This window comes from Patella vulgata, chromosome 2 (assembly GCF_932274485.2).
Source record: "Patella vulgata chromosome 2, xgPatVulg1.2, whole genome shotgun sequence".
NCBI lineage: Eukaryota > Metazoa > Mollusca > Gastropoda > Patellidae > Patella > Patella vulgata.
The window spans coordinates 3,066,786-3,094,364 of NC_065880.2; the positions used below are offsets into that span (position 1 = coordinate 3,066,786).

Consider the following 27,579-nt stretch of genomic DNA (forward strand, 5'->3'; position numbering starts at 1 on the left):
TATATTTTTGTCCGAAATGACCTAGTTTGTGTCCAGTAGATTTTAAACTCTCTCTCGCTCTCTCTTGCTTGCACATTGTTTTCCTGCAAAAGGCAGTGTACAGGTAGAGGTCTATGGTTTTCAGTATCCTTGATGTTTTGACAAGTCAACTTGTTGGTGTTTATGTTGACAAGATGACTGATTGTATCCTGATTGATCTATTGTGTATCAATTAATGGATCATTATTGATCTGGTTTAATCAATCAGTCTGTTCAATAACCTGTTTATTATCAACAGATTACAGGCTTTCTGTTATTCATATAGTTATAGTGAGGGGAATGACATAATGGTCTGGAGTGCCGTTCTTCGAGCTCTATCTGGTTGGTCACCTCTGGCTTGCAGTCATAGCTACGATTCCTGGTGTGAGCTTATGTGGCTTGGCAATATGGGTGCTTCTCAACCTCGTGGGTTTACCCCGGTTTCCTCCCACAGGAAAGACATTTGCATGAGCACTACACATAATAAAATAAGACAAACTTGTCTGCGATACAGGGCTAGAAATTCGTCATTTTTTGCGGGAATCTAAGAGAATTCTCATATACATGTCATGTATGCAATGTGCGCGACCTTTCGAATCTCAATAATATTGACTAAATAACAAAATTGTGTTTATTGTTTATTGCCAGTATCAGAAAATGACGTAGCCAAAATAAGCTGATACAGCGCTGTGGCATTTCTTCATAACACAATTTGTAGTCCTTTGTCCATCATGTAACAGTCACGTAACTTGCAAAAGTTTTTATTCATTCGTCGATGATAGACAAACAGCACAATGATCACGTGACAACCATAACTAAAATTGCTATAAAATAAATTTCTGTACGACTATGATATAAATGTAGCCTTCAATAATATTTTTAAAATTAAGCGTCTGTCAGTAGTGTATAAAATAAAAAATCCTAACAGTAAACGCTATTTAGAACTGGTTTATCGACATAATTCCAACCAATATGTCACGTGTCATTGGAATTCGGCAGTGGAGATTCTGTCGGGGATAATATCCACTGTTTCTCTCTCTGTGTATTCGATGTTCTATCAGGGGATTATATTCAATGAAGATTTAAATTTACCTAACAACTGGTCAGTGAATCCATCAATGTATTATCCAGTTATTATTTTAATATCTACCAGTACCTGGAAGTCACACGGACGGACCATGGAAGACTGGCAATTCGGAAACCATGCCGAGACCGTCTTCCATGACCACGTGGCTTATTTTACTGAATAATCACCAAGCTTGTTTTGTTTATTTTACCGGATTATCACTAAGGTATGACTGTTGTTGTAGCTGACAAGCAAGTTGATTGTCTTCTTAATTAACAAATAATAATTAACGTGTTGTAATTTAGCCAAAAGTAGATTGATTATTTACGATACCATAGTGGCCGATTCATTGTTTTACCAATCGGCTTGAATAAACATCAATCGACTAAAGCTGACAAAATACAGCCCCATGATGAACACTGACCCTGACTGACATTCAATAGTCGGACTCGACAATTCTCTGAGATTTTTTTTTTTTTTAGAAATTTTTTACGCGAATCCTTTTCGATTGGCAGCGTAAGCTCTTGCGAGAATCCCGGCACATATTAGATTCGGCGATTCGCGTGAATTTCTAGCCCTACGATATCACCTTCGTCGAAAGCTGATGTTAAACATTAATAGAAGACACATTTCTACACGTCTGGTGGGGGGGGTGTGTCGAAATGGTCAAACACATGCGCTTTAGATCATAAGGTCTATCATTGAGCCAAGTTGTTTCCATCTCACACTTGTATGCAACAATGAATAGGGTTGATTGTATAACCTCATGGGTTATCGTCAGAAAAAAAACATGTATATTGGTAAAACCTATATCTGCTCACCGCTGGAAGCCATGGTGGCTAGGTGGTTAAAATGCTGGCTCGCTAGCCTGGAGTTCGGGTGTTCAATCCCTGCATTGGCCCAGAAAGTTCATCAAGATTTTCCGACGTGGTTTCCCCTTTTCGGTGGTGCAGAACGGAGGGCCTGACCAGGACAGCTGTCTTGTCCTTCGGATGAGATGAAAAACCGAGGTCCCGTGTATACATTGGAATGCATGTAAAAGATCCCTTGGCAGTTGGAATTCGATATAAAAGTATCATAGTACACTGTGTGGCGTATGCCCGTCTTCATTAGCCCAGTATAGAAGCAAAACAGTAGGACGTTAAACTCTTCATGTATTTCATTTCTGCTCACCACGCGAAGTGGAATACATTTCCGATGTTAATGTACTAGTGCAATGTAATGTCAGTATAGGGCATAACCAAATGATGGCAAATAGGAAAACGTTATATATAGGGATATTGAAATATATGTAGGCTTCTTCTATCGCAATTTTGTTTCGGAGAACATCTCATAAACTGTTCAAGATATCTTTATGAAACTTTGTACCTCACATCAACATTTTATAGTAGTTGTGCCAAGAGGTAGGGTGACCCATGTACTGTACAGAAATACAGTCCACCGCTGATAGTTCGAGACTACCACTGAAGCGTGCACATTCGCCGTGCCGAGACCAACTTTCTGACAGTATGATACTATAAATAGCCATGGCACGTGCAATTCTCTACAAATCTATCAACTATTACAGCCGTAAAAAATTTATTGTTGACGATTTTAAATAGCAGTGAAAATAAGCTTCTTGGTTATTACAGCAGATTTAGAAATTACGCTCGTTTCATTTTTTAAATCGCTTTATCATTAACTGTACCGTTAAGAGTGGCATCTTTTGGTTTAGTACAAATAATATCTCTGAATCACATTCGGGTTAGACAGGAACATTATACTAGCAGTAGTTTCATTTTACTTTTACAAGGTTCTTAAAACGATTGTTGAGCTACCTAACGTGCTTATTTCTAAATTCAATTTCTTGTTCTAGCTTTCTGTTATGTTTCGTAAAAAAGTAGTCTTGATTATCCCGACCTGTTAATCAGACGTAGAATGGATTGATAGACTGGTTAAGCGAGACTAATTTCAAAACAAGGGCACGTAACCTATCTTTTACTCAAAAGTGTCTGGATGTTATGGACGACACTTGGAACCAGTTTTCAGTCTATTATTTATAGATGAAAAATGGTCATAGCTTATTAAGTACAACATGATAGTTTATTTAGTGACTATAATTGTGTGAAACTGATTTGAGGCTTGGCATATATATAAATATTGTGGCGTAATTGTCGAGATATACATGTATGGAGATATATGGAGATATTTATTTATGGTGGGTCACCCTACCAGAGGTCGCAGTCACGCAAAAAACTGCGTATTTCACACATTTTTTTTCAAAATAAACGCAAATATTGACGGACGTTGCGTAATTTACACGCAGAAAATTTCCCCGACGTGAGAATAATTAGATCATTCTAGTCGTAGTTTGTACAATTTATGTGCTTCACCTGGCATTTACACACCTCTACTGCACGTAGTCTCCGTAGTTTTTTATATTTCCTCTTATTTCATTCATAAGTTCATGGCAGTAAGCCTACGTAACTATCCTATTGGAAGCAATAAAGTGTATTTCATACAAGACTTGGGATTGGCTAGAACAAGATATACTGTTTACATTCAGCCATTCAAATGTTGGCTTTCATACCGATAGTTTTCTCTTTACATCCTGTCGTGGTGAAAGATTGAAATGACTGTGCCGTCAACCATAGACATGCCGTTAACCTCCAGTCGTCATTAGACTAAATACAGTAGGCATATCAATGAAATAAGGACGCTTAAAATAGGGTTGTTCACAAAACGACTTTACATGCTTCTATATTGAGTATTTTGAGAGGTTCTAAGTCACGCAGATGTAGAGGGCAAAAACGCAAAATTTTGGAATGTCTGCGTATTTTTACCCAACTCGAAATTGATCCACTGCGACCTCTGGATGTGCCTTTGCTAATTATAAATTGTCCGATTTATGTTTTGTGTTTCCATGGAAACCAATTTGATATACAAGAGTGCAAAATGTTAATAACATGGTCTTCTTTTCTTATTAGCTGTCAGTGTCAATTTCTGTTAGAGCTTATTTAAATCATAAACTGGTGTGTTTTCTTAATTGAATACGAACATTCCTGAGGTTTTTGTTTACATGTAGAACTGTAAATGAGTATGATACTGTGTCTATGATGTTAAGTAATTATTTCCACTGGCTTGGGTTGGGTTTTTTTTGCTGTAATTTGTCATGGCTCTAGAACTATATGCATGTAATTAGTGTGTTATTTGTTCATGAGGGTTGGATGGCCGAATGATTAGCGTGTGCATGTTGTATTATAAGGTCTGTCATTGAGTCAACTGGTTTGTTTTCTTTTCCCCGGTTGTACGTGACAAGGAGTAGGGTCACCTCGCCTGTTTAATCTCGTGGGTTTTATCCGGGTCCTCCGGTTTCCTCCCACTGCTAAAGAGCGCTACGCACAAACAAATTATTGAAATAAAATTGAACCATGTTAGTCCCGAAATGACCTGGTTTGTGTCGAGTGGACATTAAACCCCATTTCTCTCTCTCTTTATCTGATCACTAGGAACACTTGGTGTACAAGTCTAGAAAAAAACACCTGTCGCAGATTTTGTCGAAATAAATTTCTGTGTCTGACATATTTAGTAATTAGTACCACTGGGTTTTTATTGCAGTCATGTTTATTGTTTGTAATAATGGCAGTTGTAGCTAGAGTTTCATTTGATGCTAAGATATTTCTCTCCGAGTAAAAGTTATAAGTCATATTTAGTCATTCAAATGGGATGAAAAACTGAGGTCCCGTGTATATACCGTATTGGAGTACACGGAGAAGAGCCATTGGCAGTGGGAATTTGATAAAGATTCGTCAGAAGTTCCACCGCCTTGACAAAATTGCTGCCACATTTGATGGTATAAGATCCATGATGCCCGGTTGATGCTGAAAACTAATCTTGGATACATGTAGATACATTTTAAAAAAGTTTTCATGCTTATTTAACAAGCCTGGAAATAAGGCACCCGTCGCTGACAATGTCAGGCACAGATTCAGGCTTTATCAGGCATAGATCCTCTGGTGCCTGTCATTTTGTTTGGCACTGATGTCTTTCTTATTGATATTATTTTAAATACATGTCCGACACTAAGTTGAAAATGTCAGGTACATCAAAAACCATTATTTCCAGGCCTTTTATTTAAACTCATTTTGTGGTACTCGTTTTTCAATTAATTAATTTGTTTTATTTCTATAAGTAAGTGCAGGAGAACAGGCCCTGAAGTTCACAAAGCACTCTCAGAATTTACTCAAAATTGTTCACCTTATTTTAACTAAAATATTACCCTTTATAAAACTTTTGTTGTTTTAATGTATCAAATACATAAATAAGAAACTATGTGCAAAGTTTTATGTGTCTAGATCAAAAATATTTCTCATAAACAGTGATTAAAAGTTGAGTAAAGTCTTAAGTCTGAGAATGCTAAAGACAAAACAAAAGGAGTAAGACAAACATTGGGACAAGATAAACTACAGTTTGTGTAGACATTACAATAAATAAACAATGAATATCAATTATTCAGATAATAGATTTCAGCATTTATTATCATCAATACTTTCATATTGTATACATGTTGGGGGTTGCATCATAAGGTCTGTCTTGGTTTCGATTCCCCGGTTGTACGTGCAAGATCTAAATCTGTCTATTGCAGGTCTTTCGTTAGCCCCGAAATGTTATCTAAATTATTATTTAGACATTGATTAACTTATCCAGACCATAATCAATTCTCGATATTTACTAGATATTTGAATCCAATTTGCTGTTCAACACTCATTGATGATTTAATCTAAAAATGTATTGACTTTAGTAATGATGATTGAGGCTAGGCCTAAAATTCAAAAGCTAAAATCTTGGTTCAGAGTGAATCAATTTGACTGAAATTTTCAGCAAATTGCCATTACATTATTTTTTTTTTAACTATTATAGTGAGAACTGTCAGCTTGTTATGTAATCTCTCATAATGTATCTTTAATTTAATGTATATGGATTAAAATCAGGTAGGAGCAAACTGAGGACCAACTTTCCCACATTTGTTTTTGATAATTTTGTTATAGCATGTATATTTGATGAGGTATATGTAGTCCCATAGCAACCACCGATCTATCTCCTCCTCCAATACACTAGGTTTCTCTAATAGATCTATTTATAGTAACACTACACCAGATGGCTGGGATATATTAGTAGATATACATGTGTGTGTGAATCCTCTCTGACCCAGTCTTTAACATCATCAGTTTACTCACCTTAATATACACATTATCCAGTCTCTTAGATTATCTTAATACACACAACATTATCCAGTCACTTACAAGTATATGAAATAAAATGAAATGGGGGTTTAAATGCAATAAAATGAAATGGGGTTTGAAATGCAATAAAATGAAATGGGGTTTAAGTTTAAGTCCTACTGTTCTGCTTTGACTCTAGGTCAATGAAGACAGGCATACGCCATGCAATGTGCTATGAGGGAATTTTGACTGGGCAGCGACACTGTGGCCTACTCTTTATTTCGAATTCCAACTACCAAGGGATCTTTTACATGCACGCTAATTTATACATTAGTCCTCAGTTTTCGTACCATTCGAATGACTAGACAGCTCGGGAAACCACCCAGGAAAATCAGAATAAACTTTCTTGGCCAATGTAGGGACCGAACACACGACCTCCAGACTAGCGAGCCAGCATCTTACCCACTTAGCCACCGTGGCTCCCCAAAATGGGATTTAATGGACTACTATTCTATTCTGCTCCAACTGGGCTAATGAAGACAGCAGTTTCAAGTACATGTATAACTAATAATCCATGACAGATTCAAATGAAATTGAATTTAATTATTTTTAGACAAATTTTATTTCTTTGGTTGTGCATTTAATGTTGTAGATAGGAGAATTTTGCCCTGACAGTGGCATCCACATAAGGTTAGCAGTATAACCCATGATTGATAGAGTCAAATGAAATTGAGTGGAGTTTTAATGTGGACAAAAATGATAATTTTAATTCTTTTGTTATACCTGTAATGCTAGGTAGGAAAATTGATTCAGCGTTCTGCATGTCAATACGGGAATCAAGGTGAATCGTGATTCAACGATATACCACTAGTCCACACCAGGATTCCAGTTCCCTGACCAATCAACCCTCAAACCTCCCTGCTCTCACCTCTCTAATTTCTGATTGAAGAAATACCCCTATCATTGACCTATTTGTAGAGTATGTACATGTACATGTGGGTAAATGCTGTTCCCTTGGTTACATTCTCTTGCCTATCCTCACAAGGTGGTTCCTGCTCAGCTGACAAGAAAATAGTGCCTTTGTTTGGTCTTACGTAACGGAAAACCCAGGTCTAACCAGGTAGACAACAGCGTGTGCATAGATAGAGAAATGGGGTTCAACGTCCACTCGACACAAACTAGGTCATTTCTGGACTAACACATGTTGCAATTTTATTTCAATAATTCACTAGCGTGTAGGGGTCTTTACCCGTGGGAGGAAACCGGAAGACCCGGAGAAAATCTTTGAGGTTGGACAGGCGATCCTACTCCTTGTCACGTACAACCCGGGATTCGAAACCATGCCAGTTGACTCAATGACAGACCGTATGATACAGCACGCACGTGCTAACCATGGACACGTCATCACTTGTAATGTATCTGAATTTAGTCTGAATTAAGCCCAACTCTTGTTGAGTAAGGAACATGATGTTAGACGTCACACTGATCCGCAGTGAATATTCACTAGGTCGCGACAATCACTGATAAGGAAGACATCGATGAGACTTAATGAGCCACAAATATTAACTTTTTTCCTCCGATAGATTAATTTCTATAACATTTTTTTTATGTATTAGAAAAATAAATAAAGACATTTGAAGTATTTGTAGGTAAAAATTATTTCCTATTTTAGTGTAAATAGGTATTAAAATGAGTAAAAGGCGCCATTCTGCTCGAATCAATAATGTTTTCTGTAAACAATGCACACGCCATTGAGCCAATGATTGACGCCGCGTGATATGACGTCATGTGTTGAAGGCAGTCATCTTTTACAGAGATATTAGAAAACTTTCATAATACTCTGAAACAGATTGGTTAGACGTAATACTAATTGTTGCCAATTCAGCCATTTAATAAAATAAATTTTTACACCACCAGCTTGAGTAGTTTTTGTACAGACCAGGGGGGTGTTGTCGGAGACTGAAAACACAAAAATATCGATGAACTAACCTAAAATCTAAAATCATAACCCCAATTAACAAACAATACGAATATACAGCGGTGAACTAATTTCAGTCGTGATCGGTAATCAACGTTATTCCATACATTATTGTTTATTTAACAATAAGTAGGTGTTTAACAGTTTATTTAACAATGAGTACAACTCAGTTAATTGACTGCTATTATAATAACATGGGGGATGAAACAGCCGTGGATGAAACGGTCGTGGGGATGAACTGACCAGCACCTGTAATATCATGTATATATCTAGAAGATAATTTGGGATACATGTATGTAATACTATATTTAGCTGTACATGTATTGTTGTAGGTCAATCTATTACACATGGATCCTTGATGTCAAAGGTCAATCTTGGATATATTAGGTCAAAGGTCAATCTAGTACAGCTGGATCCGTGTTATAACATTATACTGCTATCTTATTAGTTGTTATTATTATCTACTATTGATGTCATCATATCTTGTTATTATAAATACCGGTATGTAAAAATACTATACTAAACTTCGGCTGTCTGTCTACAGTTATCTCCACTTGAGAACAGACACTAAGCTAGTTGTCCGACATTTTAAGTCCTAAATCAACGATCTCAGTCGAAAACACGAAGTATATTTCGAGAATTGTGAGAAGTATTTATTCTGCTTCCAAATCGTGTAACAAAATTGAACAGGGTTATTTAGTCCTTGTGTGTGTGACTGATGTGAACGGGAGTAGGACGGCATTAGAAAACAGTATACTACTTGTTGGATATGTCGGCTATTTAGGGCAGAGATCTATTCTCGAAGTATGAAGTAGATGAAAATGTGTGTGCAAGATGTAGTAGATGATAATAACTATTAACTAACATGTTAGCACCTAATTCATGCCGGGGGGGTTGGGTGGCCGAATGGTTAGCACGTGCGTGCTGTATCATACGGTCTGTCATTGAGTCAACTGGCGTGGTTTCGAATCCCCGGTTGTACGTGACAAGGAGTAGGGTCGCCTGTCCAACCTCGTGGGTTTTCTCTGGGTCCTCCGGTTTCCTCCCACTGCTAAAGACACCTACTTGCAAGCGAATTAATGAAATAAAATTGAACCATATGTTAGTCCCGAAATGATCTAGTTTGTGTCGAGTGGACGTTAAACCCCATTTCTCTCTCTCTCTCTCTCTCTCTCTCTCTCTCTCTCTCCCCTAATTCATGTCTGTTTAATCTCTGTAACCATCAATAATCCACAACCTTGCACGCAATATTTTTTTTTTTATTCGTTTAGAAATGGAGTTTAATGTCCACTCAAGACACAAACTAGGCCATTTCAGGACTAAAATACGGTTCAATTTTATTTCAATAATTCGCTTGCGTGTAGGGGTCTTTAGCAGTGGGAGGATACTGGAGGACCTGGAGAAAACCCACGAGATTGAAGAGACAACCCTTCTTCTTGTTACGTACAACCGGGGATTCACACATTATGGTAATGTTAAAGGTCATAACACACCTAGGGGATCACGTGGCTAAGTGGGTTAGACGCTGGCTCGCTAGCCTGGAGGTCGGGTGCTCGATCCCTGCATTGGCCGAGAAAGTTCATCCCGATTTTCCTGCGTGGTTTCCCCTTGTCAGTGATGCAGGACGGGGGGCCTAACAAGAACAGCTGTCTAGTCCTTCGGATGAGACGAAAAACCGAGGTCCCGTGTATACATTGGAATGCACGTAAAAGATCCCTTGGCAGTTGGAATTCGATATAAGAGTAGGCGATAGTGCTGCTGCCCGGGCAAATTTCCCTCATAGCACACTGTATGGCGTATGTCTGTCTTCATTAGCCCAGGTTAGGAGCAGAACAGTAGGACGTTAAACCCCATTTCATTTCATTTCTTTTCATAACACACCCAGAATTTTACACAACAATAGGTTCCATTCTTTGCTTACATATAAGAGAACGCTTAAATATACATTATGCAAGCGGTATATCTGCCTATTATAGGTCTTTCTTTAGGCCTGAAATGTTATCTAAATTAATAATTAGATATTAATTAACTTATCCAGACCATAATCAACTCTAGATGCCTACGATATTTAGTGGATTTGAATGCATTTTGTGGTGGATAATTTAACATAAAAACGAATAATTTAACTTAAAAACGGATAATTGAGACATTGTTTATTATCATACCAAAGTTATTATCGAGGCTAGCCTAAAATTGAATCACTAATATCTCAGTACAGAGTGAAGAAACTTGACTGTTTAACTAATATAGCGAGAACTGGCCGTCAGCTCTTTACCTAATCTCCCATAATGCCCCTTTAACAAGTTGAATTTGAACGAAGAGTGGAGGGGGAAAAATTTTGCTTCACTCATTCGTTGCAAACTACATGCCCAGGGCCCTTATTCACGAAAACTTAAACTAAGATACAATCGAAATTTTAAGAAATACAGCAATTCGATTGGCTGACCAATATGCAAATTGGATATATGCAAATTGATTTCTTGTTCAGCCAATCGAATTGCAGTATTTCTTAAAATTTCGATTGTATCTTAGTTTAAGTTTTCCGTGAATAAGGGCCCAGGATGTTAAACCCCATTTCATGTCTAAAAGTTATAAGTTTTTTGTTTATATTTACATGCTCCAACTGATACTGACATGTAACTTGGGGCCACGGTGGCTAAGTGAAAAAGACGTTGGCTCGTTAGCCTGGAGGTCGGGTGTTCGATCCCTGCATCGACCTAGAAAGTTCATCCAGATTTTACAGCGTGGTTCCTCCTGGGCAGTGATGCAGGACGGGAGGGCCTGACAAGGACAATTCTCTAGTCATTCGAATGGGACGAAAAACCGAGGTCCCATGTACACATTGGCGTGCACGTAAAAGATCCCTTGACAGATGGAATTCGATATAAGAGAATGGCGTATATGCCCGTCTTCATTAGCCCAGTTCGAAGCAGAACAGTAGGACGTTAAACCCCATTTCATTTCATTTCATCTCATCTGACTGTAGCTCTTAAGTTTTGTATTATATTACTCCTACTGTAGCTATAAGTTTTGTAATTATTTCAGGCATGTATTGATGACAACCAGGATATGGTAGAGTTTCTCGTAGATAATGGAGCTGAAGTTGATGTTTGTGATAATGAAGGCTGGACACCATTACATGCTACAGCATCTTGTGGTTTCACAGAAATAGCCAGGTCAGTGTCCATCAACACACTCACTTGACCTCCCTCAGAATGTCCATCTACACACTCACTTGACTCCTGTTTACAATGCCCTTCTACACACTCACTTGACTCCCGTTTAGAATGTCCCTCTGCGATAAGAGCCCCAGACTCCCGCTTAGAATGTCCACCTACACACTCACTCGACTTCCCTCAGAATATCCCTCTGCCATTAGAGCACTGTGTTATAATTTTAAGACTCATTTATTGATTATTTTTTTTTTATTTTTATTTTTAATTTCAGATATTTGATCAAGCGTGGAGCTAATGTAGCAGCTGTAAATAACGATGGCGATTTACCCATGGATATTTGTGAAGATGAAGAAATGGAGAATTTATTACAGAAAGAAATGGATGAACAAGGTAAGAGAGATATTCTACAGGCATTAGCTTTCTCTTCTGTGTGGTGGAGCCACAGTGACTCGATGAATAAGCCGCAGGCTCGCTAACAGAATTTCTGACACTCTTAATTATCCACGTCACACATTATCCAAGAGCTCTTAAATTGTTTTGGGCCTTATTTTGATCTGTCGGCCACTAGTACACAAATGAACATTTCAAAGTATCAATTTTTCATTTATCGCGATATAAACAGTAAATTTTTTCCTATGCTTGCCTGTCAACCTTGTGGGTTTTCTCCAGGTCCTCTGGGTCCAACCTCATGGGTTTTCTCCGGGTCATCCGGTTTCCTCCCACTGCTAAAGACCCCTATGCGCAAGCGAATTATTGAAATAAAATTAAACCATATGTTAGTCCCGAAATGACCTAGTTTGTGTCGAGTGGACGTAAAACCCCATTTCTCTCTCTCTCTCCAGGTCCTCTGGGGTTTCCTCCCACTGCTAAAGACCCCTACGTGCAAGCGAATTATTGAAATAAAATTGAATCATATGTCAGTTCCGAAATGACCTGGTTTGTGTCGAGTGAACGTTAAACCCCATTCTATCTCTCTCTCTGTCCGTATTGAATATGACAGTATATATATTGTAGGTATTGAATATGACATATATATTGTAGGTATTGATGCCGAATTAGCTCGACAAGAAGAAGAAGAGAGAATGTTAGCAGACGCTAATCAATGGTTAAACAGTAAAAACGTGAAAGAGAAAAAGCATACAAAGACTGGTGCTACAGCCTTACATGTCGCCGCAGCTAAAAGTTATATAAAAGTCATGGAGTAAGTACAGATATTTTAAAAGTTATATAAAAGTCATGGAGTAAGTACAGATATTTTAAAAGTTATATAAAAGTCATGGAGTAAGTACAGATATTTTAAAAGTTATATAAAAGTCATGGAGTAAGTACAGATATTTTAAAAGTTATATAAAAGTCATGGAGTAAGTACAGATATTTTAAAAGGGACAGGTCAATCTGATTAAAACACAGATCCTATTTTTTTTCGTTTTTATAGTTCAAAATTTCACTTACTTGTCTTTACTACACTAGGAATTGGAAGAGGTGTTATCATTGACGTCTTCTGAATGGTATAAGGGATTAGCCAATGAAACGGTCTATTATGGCAAACTTTTGGCATGTTTTGCACGGAACTGTGGGTAATCCACTAGTAACATCAATGCTGATTGGTTAATCAAATATCTGACATCATAGGTCAAAAGCCGCTCGTATGACCTCAGACGCGACTTATCGCTACAACCGGTCAGATCTTCATGTAGTGTAGGCCATCAAAAGTATAAAAAAACGAAACGAAATATAGATCTGTATTTTAATCAGATTGCTGGACAGGTAAGAAAACAGACAAGACAAACCTGCGGACCAACTACATTGCAAGATCAGGATGGCTCAGGTTCGCTGCAGTGTTGTCTGAGAATGTTCGTAGTGATTTTCCAACTAGGTTCCCGCTTGTTTGTGCTACAAGGACCATTTGGATGGGACTATTCTAATTTTTATTACTGAGTGTCATTTATTTTTTTGGGTTGTTTCAATTGTTACAGACCTGTTGCATCATTTGCATTTTGCTTCCCCTTCAAATGGTTCGAAAAACTGAGGTCCAGTGTACACATTGGCGTGCACGTAAAAGATCCATGGACAGTTGAAATTCAATATAAGAGTAGGCCGTAGTGCCACTGCCCGGGCAAAATTTCTCTCATAGAACACTGTATGGCTGTCTTCATTAACCCAGTCGGGACAGAATAGTAGGACATTAAACCCCATTTAGTCATTTAACCTGATTTCATTTCCTACAAACATCGTTGACGTGTTTATTAAAATGTTTATTTATTTTTGTAGGATATTAATACAGTCGTTTAACCCGATTTGATTTCGTACAAGCGTGTTTATTGAAATGTTAATTTGTTTATCTTTGTAGGATATTAATACAGGCAGGTGTAGATGTAAATGCTCGTGATAACGATGGTTGGACGCCATTACATGCCGCAGCCCACTGGGGACAAGAAGAATCCTGTCAAATTCTCGTAGATAATATGTGTGATATGGACATTAAAAATAACGCTGTTAGTATTCCCTCCCTTGTCTTTCACTATAACTTAATACACACCTTCGTTGGTGGGGAGTCAAAAGGTCGTATCTGGTATATTTTTGTGAAATTGACTACCCATCATCATTAAACCTGGTTGGTTTGGAAAATCAGGATGTTGAACCCTATGTTATCTCTTATTGATGTCGGGGAGGAGTGGTGGGCAGGGGTTGGATAGCCGAATGGTTAGGTGTGTGCGCAGTATCTGTCATTGAGTCAACTGGCATGATTTTGATTTCTCAGTTGTAGGGTCGCCTGTCCAACCTTGTGGGTTTTCTCTAGGTCCTCCGGTTTCTTGCCACTGCTAAAGACCCCTACATTGAGTTGAAGTTAAACCCCATTTCTCTCTCTCTTCTCATTGATGTGACATTTCAAATGTTTTTGTTCCACTAATTAATCATCCGAATGACAGACTCTCTTATTTTCTTTCTTTAACGTACAATTACAGTTCTAGTTTATTTTTGTTGAATAATTGACGTAAGTGCTCAATAATCGTTAAGTTCATGTGTACCTGTACGGGAGGAACCGAGTATCGCACCAATCTTTCAATTGTGACATCATATAAAAAACCTAAATCTGTCAATCGATGCACAATTGTCCAATTGCCAAGTTCTGTGTCGATCATACTCGAATTAACAAAGCCTAAATCTTTCTGAAGAGTCCAAGAAGAAGAAGACGATTACTAAGTCTCTGGTTACAACATTTGCACTGCTGTATGATCATGTGACGGGCCTTTTCATTGGCCCCGATTTGTGCTATGGTTTTAGTGGGATTGGATGACCTTGTATTATAGGTCTGTCATTGATTCAACTGACGTGGTTTCGATTCCCCGGTTGTACGTGAAAAGGAGTAGGATCACCTGTCCAACCTTGTGGGTTTCCTCCCACTGCTAAAGATCCATACGCGCAAGCAAATTATTTAAATGAAATTGAACCATATGTTTGTCCTGAAATGACCTAGTTTCTCTCTCTCTCTCTCTCTCTCTCTCTCTCTCTTTTGTTCACCATATAACTTTATTTTAATACAACAGGGCCAGAGTGCTTTCGAACTGGCTGATGCGGAAATGGTTCGTGTTTTAGAAGATTTAAAGAAAAAACAAATTACGGTGAGTTCTATCTCTTAGTGATTTAATCACAGACAATTCGATCAGTTCAAGAAAATCAATTAACTTAATATTGATAGCCCATCTTCATTAACCAAGTTGTTACAGAAAAGTAGGACTTTAACCCTTTAACTGTCAGCCATTCCATATGGAACATTTTTCATGACTTACAAGTAAAAAATGTTAAATATTTTATACCACAGAATAGAGGAATTCAAGATCATTCCAAAAATATATACATTTGTATGATTTATTCTTAAATTTAAAGAGTTACAGGATATATTCTAAACTTTATGCTTTCCTAGTCGAAACCCGCAAACAAACCCGTCGGTTAAAGGGTTAAACACCATTTCATTAGTTGATAGTCATGAGATGAAGAAGCCTATTGATCGGATACAAATTATGCCACAAGGTTTTTATTACTTGACAAAGTCTGTGACAAGTGCCGTATGGCTTGCTATTGATTTTTAACGATTTAAACTAACAACTATAGTTATCATCTGATTACCCTTACTTGTGGGGGGTTGGATGACCGAATGGTTGGCATGTGCACGCTGTACCATAAAGTCTGTCATTGAGTCAGCTCGTGTGATTTCGAGTCCCCGGTTGTACGTGACAAGGAGTAGGGTCGTCTGTCCAACCTCGAGTTTTTCTCCTGTTTCCTCTCACTGCTAGGGGGGGTTGGATGGCTGAATGGTTAGCGTGCGCGCGCTATATCATAAAGCCTGTCATTGAGTCGACTGGCGTGGTTTCGAATCCCCGGTTGTACGTGGCAAGGATTAGGGTCGCCTGTCCAACCTCGTGGGTTTTCTCCGGGTCCTCCGGTTTCCTCCCACTGCTAAAGACCCCTACGCGCAAGCGAATTATTGAAATAAAATTAAACCATATGTTAGTCCCGAAATGACCTAGTTTGTGTCGAGTGGACGTTAAACTCCATTTCTCTCTCTCTCTCTCTCTCTCACTGCTAAAGACCCATACGCGCAAGGGAATTATTGAAATAAAATTAAACCATATGTTAGTCCTGAAATGACCTAGTTTGTGTCAAGTGGATGTTAAACCCCATTTCTCTCTCTCTCTCTCTCCCCTTGTTTTCTTTATGTTAGCTCCAGGAAGATCTAGAAACCTATTAAAGTTTTATTATTTGTTAGCTCGAAGAAGTACTAAAAACCTATTAAAGTTTAATTATTTGTTAGCTCTAGGAAGAACAAAAAGCCTATTTCGTTTTATTATTTGTTAGCATTAAAAAGAATATTAAATTGTAATTATTTGTTATAGAAGCCTATCAAATTTTAATTAGGTTATTTGATTATGGACCAACTCAGTTTGTTTTCTTCTATATTATTTATAAATTATACTGGGTAATACAGACAACTCACTATTTCGGATTACGACCAATGAAACCAATCCCAATCGGTCGATTTGATTATATTTGTAAGTTGTAAATATTGTATACTTGTAGTTACGCGATAAAGCCCCTACTGGTGATGAAATTATATCTACGAAAGGTTCAGCACACAAGAGAAGGTAAGTATCTTTAATCAACCAGGGGACGGCGGGTCAGTGAGTAATACACAAGAGAAGGTAAGTAGGAGTGGCGGGTCAGTGAGTAAGGAGTTGGCTAAGCAACCAGGGGTCCAGGGCTGAGAAAATTGATCATTTTTGTCTAGCAAGTTTACCCTTTGTTAGTGGTTCAGTAAGGATGTTTTCTGAGAAAGTATCTTTAATCAACCAGGAAACTCAATAGGTCAGAGAGTAATACTCTCGTCAGACAGTGTTGGCGTCTTTAATGCACTGCTACGGCGACGGAATATGGTCACAGAGCGTGTCGAGATCGCCATAAGCGCGGTAAAAGTGTGGTGGAAACGTCAGATGTCGTGCTATGGTCTCCATGGTTGCCAATGATCGCAGAGTCACAGCGTTTGATTTGAGCATGTTCAAAACAAACGCCAAGGTTCTGTGATCTGGCCTGGAATGCTGTGAGAACGTGACTTTTTTCAAGTTTGTAATTCTTTTTTTTTTCTCTCGTTATGGTTACCTGTTGTTAGTGATTCAGTAAGGAGGGCCTGGCATGGGACAGTGTCTAGTGGTTGGGATGAGATAAAAAAACCTAAACACCAGTGTACACAATGGTGTGCACGTAAAAGAAGCCCTTTGCATTTGGAATTCGATATCTTCAGACTGATTAGCACTTTTTATTTAAACATCCAATAATTGCTAATCTATTGTTTTTTCTTATCCTATGTCCTGACATGACAAGAAGTAGAGTTGCCTGTAGAGCTGCCTGTCCAAACTCCTGGGTTTTTTCTTGGTCCTCCGGTTTCCTCTCTCTCTCTCTCTCTCTCTCTCTCTCTCTCTCTCTCTTTCTCTGTGGATCACTAATGTATAAAATAAATGTTTGATATTTACAGAAGTTCGGTAACCCGTATGAGTGGTGATCAGAAAGCTAACGTGATATTAAAAGCATCTGAAGAAGAACGAGCAGCATTATTTAAAACATCAGATGATAAAGAAACACGTCATAGTGATGAAGAAGACCATGAAACAGGTGAGAACATATTTAGAGGTCACGGTTTAGACACTTGGACCTTGTAAAAAAGGTGATAAAGAAGACGACAACATTTACCCATCATATTTATGGGTCACGGTTCAAAAACTGGGGCCCAATTCATGAAGTCTCAGGGCTTTAATTGAACTTTTTCGAAAAATATCCATATTTCCATGGATTGATCAATGCTAACCTTCCTGATCCATGAAACAGGTTAATGTTTGCCTGTCATTTCAAAGGGTCGCTTTGGACACTGGGGTCAAGTTCATAAAACCGTAAACCGAAATATTTTAGGTCTCTGTGCTTCATTTTTGGAGTCAGACGCTGGCTTGCTAGCGTGGAGGTCGTGGGTTCGCTCCAGGTGTCAATCAAGAAAGTTCATCAGAATTTTCCGGCGTGGTTTCCCCCTTGTCAGTGGTGCAGGATGGATAGTTGTTTGGATGGGACAAAAAACTAATGTCCTGTGTACACTTTGACGTGCATGTAAAAGATCCCTTGACAGTTGGAATTCGATATAAGAGCAGGCTGTAGCCCCTCTGTCTGGTCAAAATTTCCCTAAATGCACACTGTATGGCGTAGTATACCCATCTTCATTAATGCAGTCAGAGTAGAACAGTGGGAACTTAAACCCCATTTCATTTCTGTGCTTCATTTCCTTTTTTTGAAAAATCTAAAAAAATATCCAGTCAATGAAATCTAAATATCCACTACAGATAATCTCCCCTTTTGGATTCACTCAGATTTAAAAGAGGCCCATCAATAGATTTCGTCCAAAATTAAGGGTGGCATTGTAAATACGGAGCGGAATTAAACTATTGTAAGACTGTAAGGGGGTTGTAAGATCGGAATGTTCCAAATTGACAGAAATGCAAGTTCAGTCCAGTCTTAGTTCCAACAATTCCAAATTTAGTGTGAGAAGAATCGCGACGTGATTAAATGTTACGTTTACAGTGATTGGTCGTATGATATTCAGCTGGTGCATGATTGAAGCCTGAATTTCTTGTGTTTACTGGATAAACACCATTAAATTCCAGGATATGTTTAATGTGTCCACTTAAGATCATAAGGTCTGTCATTGAGTCAAGTGGTGTGGTTTTGATTCTCTGCTTGTACGTTACATGGAGTAGGGTCATCTGTCCAACGTCCAAGGTTTTCTCTGGGTCCTCCATTTTCGTCCCACTGCTAAAAGACCCCTACACACAAAGCAAACTATTGAAATAAAATTAAACCATATGTTAGTCCTTAAATGACCTAGTTTGTGTTGAGTGGACATTAAACCCCATTTCTCTCTCTCAATCAAATATCTCGAATAAGTTATAAATAAAAAAAACAATTGTTAAATAAAAATTAATTTGTCTGTGAATTTTTTTTATTTTCAGAACGACAAAATAAAATAAACAAAAAGTCCTCGACTACCGCTCCTACGGTAGGTTACTTTACAATCATTTCCATAGTAACAAGGCATAGAGCACATTTATATGTAGCAAATATTAGCATTTCTTTAGTTGTCATGTACACATATCGTAAAATAGGACAGATAAACTTTAACCAAACTTGACGAAATTAAAATCTTGTTGATTGTTGAGTTAGTAACGTCATTTCAGAATAACGCAGCACAGCACTACTATATCACGGCCTGTTAGCGGCCATGTTTGTTTGTGTGCACCATAAGATCTATTTGTCGATATTTTTAACCTGTATTTAACGTATTCGTATTGAGTAGGCTAAATCTTGTGTCTAATTAAACTGTGGTAGATATATTGACTCGCTAATTGATATGCGCATATCATTATATGAGAAGCTTATATTACACAGACCTTGCTGTAAGACAGTATGATGATATACAAAGGATCACTCGCATGGGATTCAAGCATCCCATTTAAAAAAGATAGCTGATGCTAGGTTCACACTGCTGCGCGATTTGTTACGATAGGGTTATCCCTATTGAGTCCATGATCTGGTACGTTCGGATATGTTTCGATACGATCAACACGATTGCTATGACTGATCACAATATATGATAAAATTTGATAGGATCACCAACATTTTTTTTTTATATTTAAAACCACGATTTTAATCGTACCACGAATCGTGATAGTGGAAACCTAGGGTTTGGAAGAGAAAACCCATCAGGATTTTTGACAAGATAAGCGTGCCTAGTCCTTTGAAATAGAAAAAAAATCATGGTCCACCCATGTATGTACACATTGGAGTGCACGTAAAAGATACCTTGGCAGTTTTAATTGAAAAAGTTTTGGTTCCACGCTTGTACTTGACAATCCAACCTCGTGGGTTTCCTCCGGGTCCTCCGGTTTCCTCCCACTGCTAAAGACCCCTATGCACAATCGAATTATTGAAATAAAATTAAACCATATGTTAGTCCCGAAATGACCTAGTTTGTGTCGAGTGGACGTTAAACCCCATTTCTCTCTCTCTCTCTCTCTCTCTCTCTGTACTTGACAAGGAATAGGATTGCCTTACCAACCTCGTGGGTTTTTCTTTGGGTCCTCCTGTATCCTCCCACTGCTAAAGACTCGTACTCACAAGCAAATTAATAAAATAAAATTGAACAATATGTTAGTCCTGAAATGACCTAGTTTGTGTCGAGTGGATGTTAAACCTCATTTCTCTCTCTCTCTCTCTCTCTCTCTCTCTCTCTCTGTCTCTCTCTCTCTTTTAATTGGGAGAAGAGCAAGCACCATTGCTCATTGTACGCATGTCCGTCCCAAGATAACCAATGTTTTGTGTTGAGACGACGTTAAACCCCATTTCATTTTTAAATAGTAATGACATGCCAAGAGATGTCGTGGTCCAAAATGTATTTTTGTATCCTAGCGAGTTTCGCTGAGAGCAGTGATGATTCGTATTTACAGCAAGGTCTGGGCTAATAACATAAATTACCCGCTGGTGTGGAAATAAACAAAGCTTTGGAAAAAGGGATTAAAAAGATTTGAACTTATAATATAGACTATTTGTGTGAAAATATAATATAAAGATTTTGGAAATTGGAATATTATCAATATAGAGGACTCATTTGATAAAAAAAAACATTTAGTGTGAATGAAAGGAAGTGCCCCAGAACTTTAAATAAGGGCTGAAATAATTTATCTATGAATTGTGATCATTTTCAAATTCACGATGCAATCAATCATTACTGAAATAGATAATTAGGTCACAAGACATTACTCGGCCTTGTATACCAAAAGCTAGGTCAAATTTGTTCCTGTAGAAAAATTAAAAAACTGAAATTGATAATTAGGTCACGAGAAGATTTGGTCATCAGTATTACTCGGCCTTGTATACTAAAAACTAGGTCAAATTTGTTCCCATGAAAATATTAAAATTGCGAAATTTCTAAATAGCAAAACTTTGGCTATACTAATAGGCATTGATGACTGTACAGACGTGTCATAAAGATATCTTGAACACTCTATGAGATATGTTCCAGAATAGTAATTGTGTACCAAAAACTAAAATTAGAAATCTAAGCGACTAGTTTCGTTTATTTCGAGCTCATCAGGCTTAAATGAAATCCAGTGGATGTTCCCTTTATATAGTCGTCGGGGACTGGAGCACAACAAGGGTCTTGGGGTGGACCTGCACAGTGCTGTATCACCGAAGCAACTGCTTCCGTTTAATGGTGAATAGAGAGACGGCTTAAGAATTGTCGTTATAAAATGTTTATTTGCATAAGTAAAAATTGTTTCCATGGAATCACAAAAATTATGAAAATCTTTGAAATAATTGTCAGGTGAAAATATCCAAACACGGTTTTTCCACAACTTATGTTTCTGGGGGACTTCCTTTAATTAAATGCTTGTAAATTTCAAGGACATACAAGGTCAGATCTTCACAAAATAAATTTGGTAATCAAATTTTAAAATATCAAAATCATTTATTTTATTATTAAGATTTTATCAAATTTTTTGCCAGAGATTGTCCTTGACATGTCATTGAATTTGTGATGTTGCTATAGTAACAATATATTAGTCTATGTCTTGTATCTGCATGCAGTCTCTTGAGGAGAGACCAACCATTCTAAAACCGGAAATGCCAAAAATAGACGAGGATGCCGAACTTACCGGAAAACTCCCCACATCATCAAGCGTGACACCCACGGTAACTAACGTAAGTTTGAAAATCACCCAATCAAAAGTCTGTTCTCATTTTGAATTTTTAGTCTTTTCTTATCATTTTTTTTTTTCTCTTCCGTGTTCTTTGAACAAATTTAGTGTTAATTTTAAAGATCCTTTCTTTATGATTCTATTTCATCAAATTTTTCTATTTTAATTTTGGTAATTGAAAATTAATCTTGTTTCTCTGGAATTGTCAAAAATAATATTTGTCGAACATATTAACATGTTAATTCCTTTTGAATAATTCCTACAAAGGTTATCCCCCTTTAGTCTGACCCCCCGGGCCGACCTTTGGTTGTATCGATTTTCGTGCTGTGGTCGGACTATCTGCATCCGAATGGCATTTAGTTCAACTTGACTGGACACCCTCATATTAATTAGTCAATGGTTGGGTTATTTGCTGTTTGGGTGCCGATTCCAACGATAGTCGTGATCATTATCTACATCTGAAGGTCGTCCCAACTGAAATTTCTAGTTTTTCCTCAATCCGTTTAACCCTGTATTTTAATATTTAACCAAATAAAAACAAATTTATTAAAATCTCCATAACTATTAATTCTACTAAAGCAACAAAACCTTAAACCTTGTTCATAGAAAATTAAGGGGTTTAGTAGTAGTTTGGGGGGGGGATCTGTAATTTTGTCAGGGAGCTGAGGTGATTAGTATTTACATGTACGAAGTACTAAACGGTTCAAGAGACATAAGCACTTTAGAGATTTGTGATTTGATCCCAAAAAAAAATAGCTCGGACACATTAGCGCTTTGGGGATTTGCGATTTGATCAGTCTAGAATGAACTCTCTTGCGAAATGTGTTACTCTTCTATAGGACTTGAATTGCAGTTTCACGATATTAGGTGGCATGCACATAAAAGAAAACTTGACGGTTGAAATTAGATATAAGAGTAGGCCATAACGACGCTGTCCGGGCAAAATTTCCCTCGTAGCTCACTGGTGTATGGCTGTCTTCATTAGCCCAGCCGGTGCAGAACAGTGGGATGTTAAACCCTATTTCATTAGTGAAGACGATAGTTTATTAATAATAATTAAGTTTATTTCATACTAAAATCCAAAAATCCAACTTCACATTTGTTACAAATGATAATACCCCTTTAATATAGTAATACCCCTTTAATATAGTAATATCTCTTGAATATAGTAATATCTCTTTAATATAGTAATATTGATTTAAATATCTCTGCATATTGATTTAAATATCTCTGCATTTTGATTTAAATATCTCTGCATACAATGTTAAGAATTTTGCATGATTTGAACAAAAAAAAAAAAAAGAAAATAATAAGTATGGTTTGGTTACGGTAGTGGTGGTGATGGTCTAAAGAAGTGCATCTTGTTGTATATATCTCTTATAGAAAATAATTATATAAAATTGCATGAAAAAAGTCAAATCATAGTGAAATACTCAGTAAGTAAGACGCTAGTTCGCTAACCAGTTCTGTCGGTCCCAACAACAGATGTGGTGTGAGTAGAATCGTGACATATTTAAACACAACGTATATGTTTCAGCTGTCGTCGTTGGTTAGGATATTTTCTTATGCAGTCGGCGCATGCGTTTTAAACAGAAATCCTCCTTTTCACTCGATTGGCAGTTTTGTTGGGATTGAGAGAATTCAATTCTGTAATGTTTAGTCAAGAATCCCTGCCCCTTGTGTCCGAAATCATGTCACTAAACAAGCTGGGCTGTCGGATGGCCAAAAGGTTAGCACGTGCGCATTGTATCATGAGGTCTGTCATTGAGTCAACTGGCATGATTTCAATTCCCCGGTTGTACGTGACGAGGATTAGGGTGGCCTGTCCAACCTCGCAGGTTTTCTCTGGGTCCTCCAGTTTTCTCCCACTGCTAAAGACCCCTACGCGCAAACAAATTATTGAAATAAAATTGACCGTTATGTTAGTCCCGAAATGACCCAGTTTGTGTCGAGTAGACGTTAAACCCCTTTTCTCTCTCTCTCACAAAACAAGGTAAACTGGCATCTCGGAAATGTTATATGAATAAACTGTGTCCAGGGTTTGTTTTAAATAATCGTTGATTAATCTCAGCCAAAAACCTGTACAGAAGAGTTATTTACCCTGAAAGCCGTTAATAAATTTAGTCTCAATTATCAGCTTGACAACTATCTTAGATTTCATTTGAAAATTGTCTGAGTTTTATTTGTTAATATTTCTATTGCACAAAACACTGCACGGTCACAGCACAGCCTGCTAACAATAACCCAAATATTCTTGGTCCGAGTACCAAAAACATTAGGCGCATGGCCTGGACTAAATCTAACAAGGGTTACATTAAGAATGGCCCAATTTAGATTTATGCACATCATGAGTTACATTAAGCACGATCCAGACCACATGTAAATCCATGTTTAAAAACAAGTTTAATTTAGAATGGTCCAGACTAAATCTATGAATAACAAAAGGTACTACATTATGAAGGGCTCGGACTAGTCCAGCTCGGAAATAGGGATGTTTTCCTATTATAAAGGGAAACTTGTAATTTCATATTATGGTGGTTGTAACTATATTCTAATATTCTCTTTTTTTTAAAGGTATAAAGAGGGTTTTTTTAGGGGGTTATTAATTTTTACGATTTTCGTTAACCAACCATCTTACAATAATCATTCATCTATCATCGTCATCTCATATTTCTTTATTTTATTTTCCTTCTAAAGGAGGTGATACAGCCGACAACACCAGTAATCAAGGTCCCCGAACCTTCACCCCCACCAGCCCCTACACCAGACCCTCCCACACAAACTCCCCCCGTCAAAACTGAAGAACCAGTTGAGCCCCCTACCTCTAAACCAGTAGTCCCTGTCCCCGAACCCACACCAATAGTCACTCTGACACCCGAGGTTACAGAGGTTACGCCCCCTCGAGATGAAACCCCTACTCCAGCCCCTGAAACGCCGTCAACCCCGGCAGTGGTATTAGAGGAAACTGAGGTACGTGAGCATGAAGTATTGGCATGTTTACGGTTTTCAGTTAGAATAACCTGTCATGTAATATTTAGGGTGCTGCCATATGGCTACCGTTCACACTAACTTGTGTCATAGGCTTATTAAGTATTATTTTAATTTTGAATTTAATATCAGACAATTATTTACATATATTTCTTTCTTAGTTTAAATTTTTGATGGTATATTGAAAGGCAATGATTGCCCAAAACTATTTTCAACTTTTTATGCTTTTTACTAAATTTTAGACAATAATACAGCATTTAGGAGATACATGTATTGATAGTTTTTTGAAATGTCAGCATGCTTGAATAAAGATTACTTAAAGAGCTTACGAATAATAGATATCAAAATATTCAATCGATCAGTTCTTTTGATTTCACAGCTCCATTTTTATCTGTCTGACAAATGACAAATTGTACGTACTCGCATGTTCTTGATTACATAACAAGATCAGCCATTACAGATGTCTGTGACACCAAAAAAAACTGTGAGCATAAAGGTCCTTTCAGCACCCTTAATCTTACTTCTAAATTTAATTGATAGAATAAATCGGTTAACAATAGTTCTGATAACTCACATTTCAATGTAAAAGATACAAATTTATTAATTGGCTAGTTAGCTCTAGTAACTCACAATTTAATTCAAAAGATACAAATTTTATTAATTGGCTAGTTAGCCCTAGTAACTTTCAATTCAATGAAAGCAAAAACTATAAAATAATTATTTTTCTAGCTCGTTAGCTTTATAGCTTTAATAACTCACAATTTAATTAATGCAAAAGATCCAAATTTATTAATTAGCTAGCCAGTTAGCTCTAACAACTCACAATTTATTAATTGGCTAGCTAGTTAGCTTTATAGCTTTAATAACTCACAATTTAATGAATGCAAAAGATAAGAATTGAATAATTGGCGAACTATATAGCTCCAAGATCTCATCATTTAATTAATGCAAAACTATAAATTGATTAATTGGCTATCTAGTTAGTTATCTCTTGTAACTCACAATTTATTGAATGCCAAAAGTATAAAATTATTAATTGGCTAGTAAGCTCTAGCAACTTGCAAAAGTTATCAAATGAGTAATGCGTGAGCTACTGAACGCACAGTTTCATGAATGTAAAAGATATGAATTGGTTTATTGGCTAGCTAATTATCTCTAGTAAAAGCTATCAAATGATTAATGAGTGAGTGGCAAGAGCTACTTAACGCACAATTTCATGAATGTAAAAGCTATGAGTTGAATAATTAGCTAGCTAGTTATCTCAAGTAACTCACAATTTACTCAATGCAAAAGCTATCAGATGATTAATGGGCGAGCTACTTAACTCACAATTTCATGAATGCAAAAAGTATACAATGACTAATTGGCTATCTTATTAGCTTTAATAATTTACATGTTAATGAAGTCATTAAATTGATCAATTAACTCACTAATTAGCTCTCATAACTCACAATTTATTAATTAGCCAGCTAATTATCTCTAATGGCTCACAATTTAATGGATGCAATCGCTATAAATTTATTAAACCGCCTAATTAATTAGTAATAGTAATTCCAGATATAAATTAAATTATTTTGTATTTTTAATTAAAACGTACAAATACAAAGTATATAGTGATTTGAATTGATTGCTAATTGTTTATAAGTAAAGGAATACAACGCACCAGCCACCCCTTACCCTTTCTTTACCCCTTAAAACCAATCTATAAGCAGATGTACTTTGGTATTATTTGTGTTATATGTTATTGCATGCAGACTTCTAATCACTGTCGCTTGTAATATCGGCCGTAAAATACTGCTACATTCTTGCAGAATGAAAAACTTCACACCATTTTGTAACCCAATTCACAGCCCTTGAACACTACCTGTTTGACTATCCTACCAGTAAAAATGCCTAGACTTGGTTAGCTTTTGTCCTCAGTATTAGAAACGCTTCTATTGTGTCTCCTTCATATTGATATTGACCGCATGATTCCAAACCTGCTATTGTCTCTCTTAACTTTCATCGAAAAATGTCTTATTTTTCTTTGAATACTTTTTTGCCTTATTTTAACTGTTCATTACCCATTAACTTTCCATTACATATTTACATTTTTTATTGTACATTGACTATTCATTACACATTGAATTGAATATTAATTATATATTGACTATTCATTACACATTACCTATTCACTATTCATTACATATTGACTATCCATTACTCATCAACTATCTATTACACATAACTATCCATAACACATCAACTATTCATTGTGCATTAACTATTCATTACCCATTAACTATTCATTACACACTATCTATCCATAACACATTAACTATTCATTAAACATTATCTATCCATAACACATTATCTATCCATTACACATTAACTATTCATAACACATTAACTATCCATTACACATTAACTATTCATTACACATTAACTATTCATTACACATTAACTATTCATTACACACTATCTATCCATAACACATAAACTATTCATTAAACATTATCTATCCATAACACATTAACTATTCATTACATGTTAACTATCCATAACACATTAACTATTCATAACACATTCACTATCCATAACACATTATCTATCCATAACACATTAAATTGCTTTATTACACTAATATTTAGTTATATTTCATCATTAATTTATCATTCCAGTATTGATACCAATATCTCGGTATCATCATTTAAATATTAATAGTCATGTTTTCATAATTCAGATATCAATATCAATGCATCATCATTCGAATATCAATATAATTTTTGTTATTCAAATATTAATTTTTTCTCGAACTATGCTCTTTATTGCTCTGTCATACAAATCTTATCCTATTTTTAGTTTTAACATTTCTTCATAGAAA

General features: G+C 36.8%; 1 protein-coding gene across 11 annotated transcripts in view; it reads left to right on the forward strand.

The window, feature by feature from the left end:
* Window positions 1-27,579, forward strand: part of LOC126811640 (protein phosphatase 1 regulatory subunit 12C) — a 90,679-nt gene that overhangs the window by 1,239 nt on the left and 61,861 nt on the right. For 6 of the 11 annotated variants that reach the window (XM_056098467.1, XM_056098469.1, XM_056098471.1 and 3 more), the window contains exons 2-11: window positions 11,309-11,439; window positions 11,711-11,829; window positions 12,481-12,640; window positions 13,790-13,934; window positions 14,988-15,062; window positions 16,519-16,583; window positions 17,468-17,604; window positions 18,984-19,030; window positions 21,619-21,732; window positions 24,426-24,698. In XM_056098467.1, coding sequence (XP_055954442.1) covers window positions 11,309-11,439; window positions 11,711-11,829; window positions 12,481-12,640; window positions 13,790-13,934; window positions 14,988-15,062; window positions 16,519-16,583; window positions 17,468-17,604; window positions 18,984-19,030; window positions 21,619-21,732; window positions 24,426-24,698 — 1,266 coding nt within the window. The remainder of the gene's footprint in view (window positions 1-11,308; window positions 11,440-11,710; window positions 11,830-12,480; window positions 12,641-13,789; window positions 13,935-14,987; window positions 15,063-16,518; window positions 16,584-17,467; window positions 17,605-18,983; window positions 19,031-21,618; window positions 21,733-24,425; window positions 24,699-27,579) is intronic. The other 5 variants (XM_056098474.1, XM_056098477.1, XM_056098468.1 and 2 more) reach the window with 4 other exon arrangements.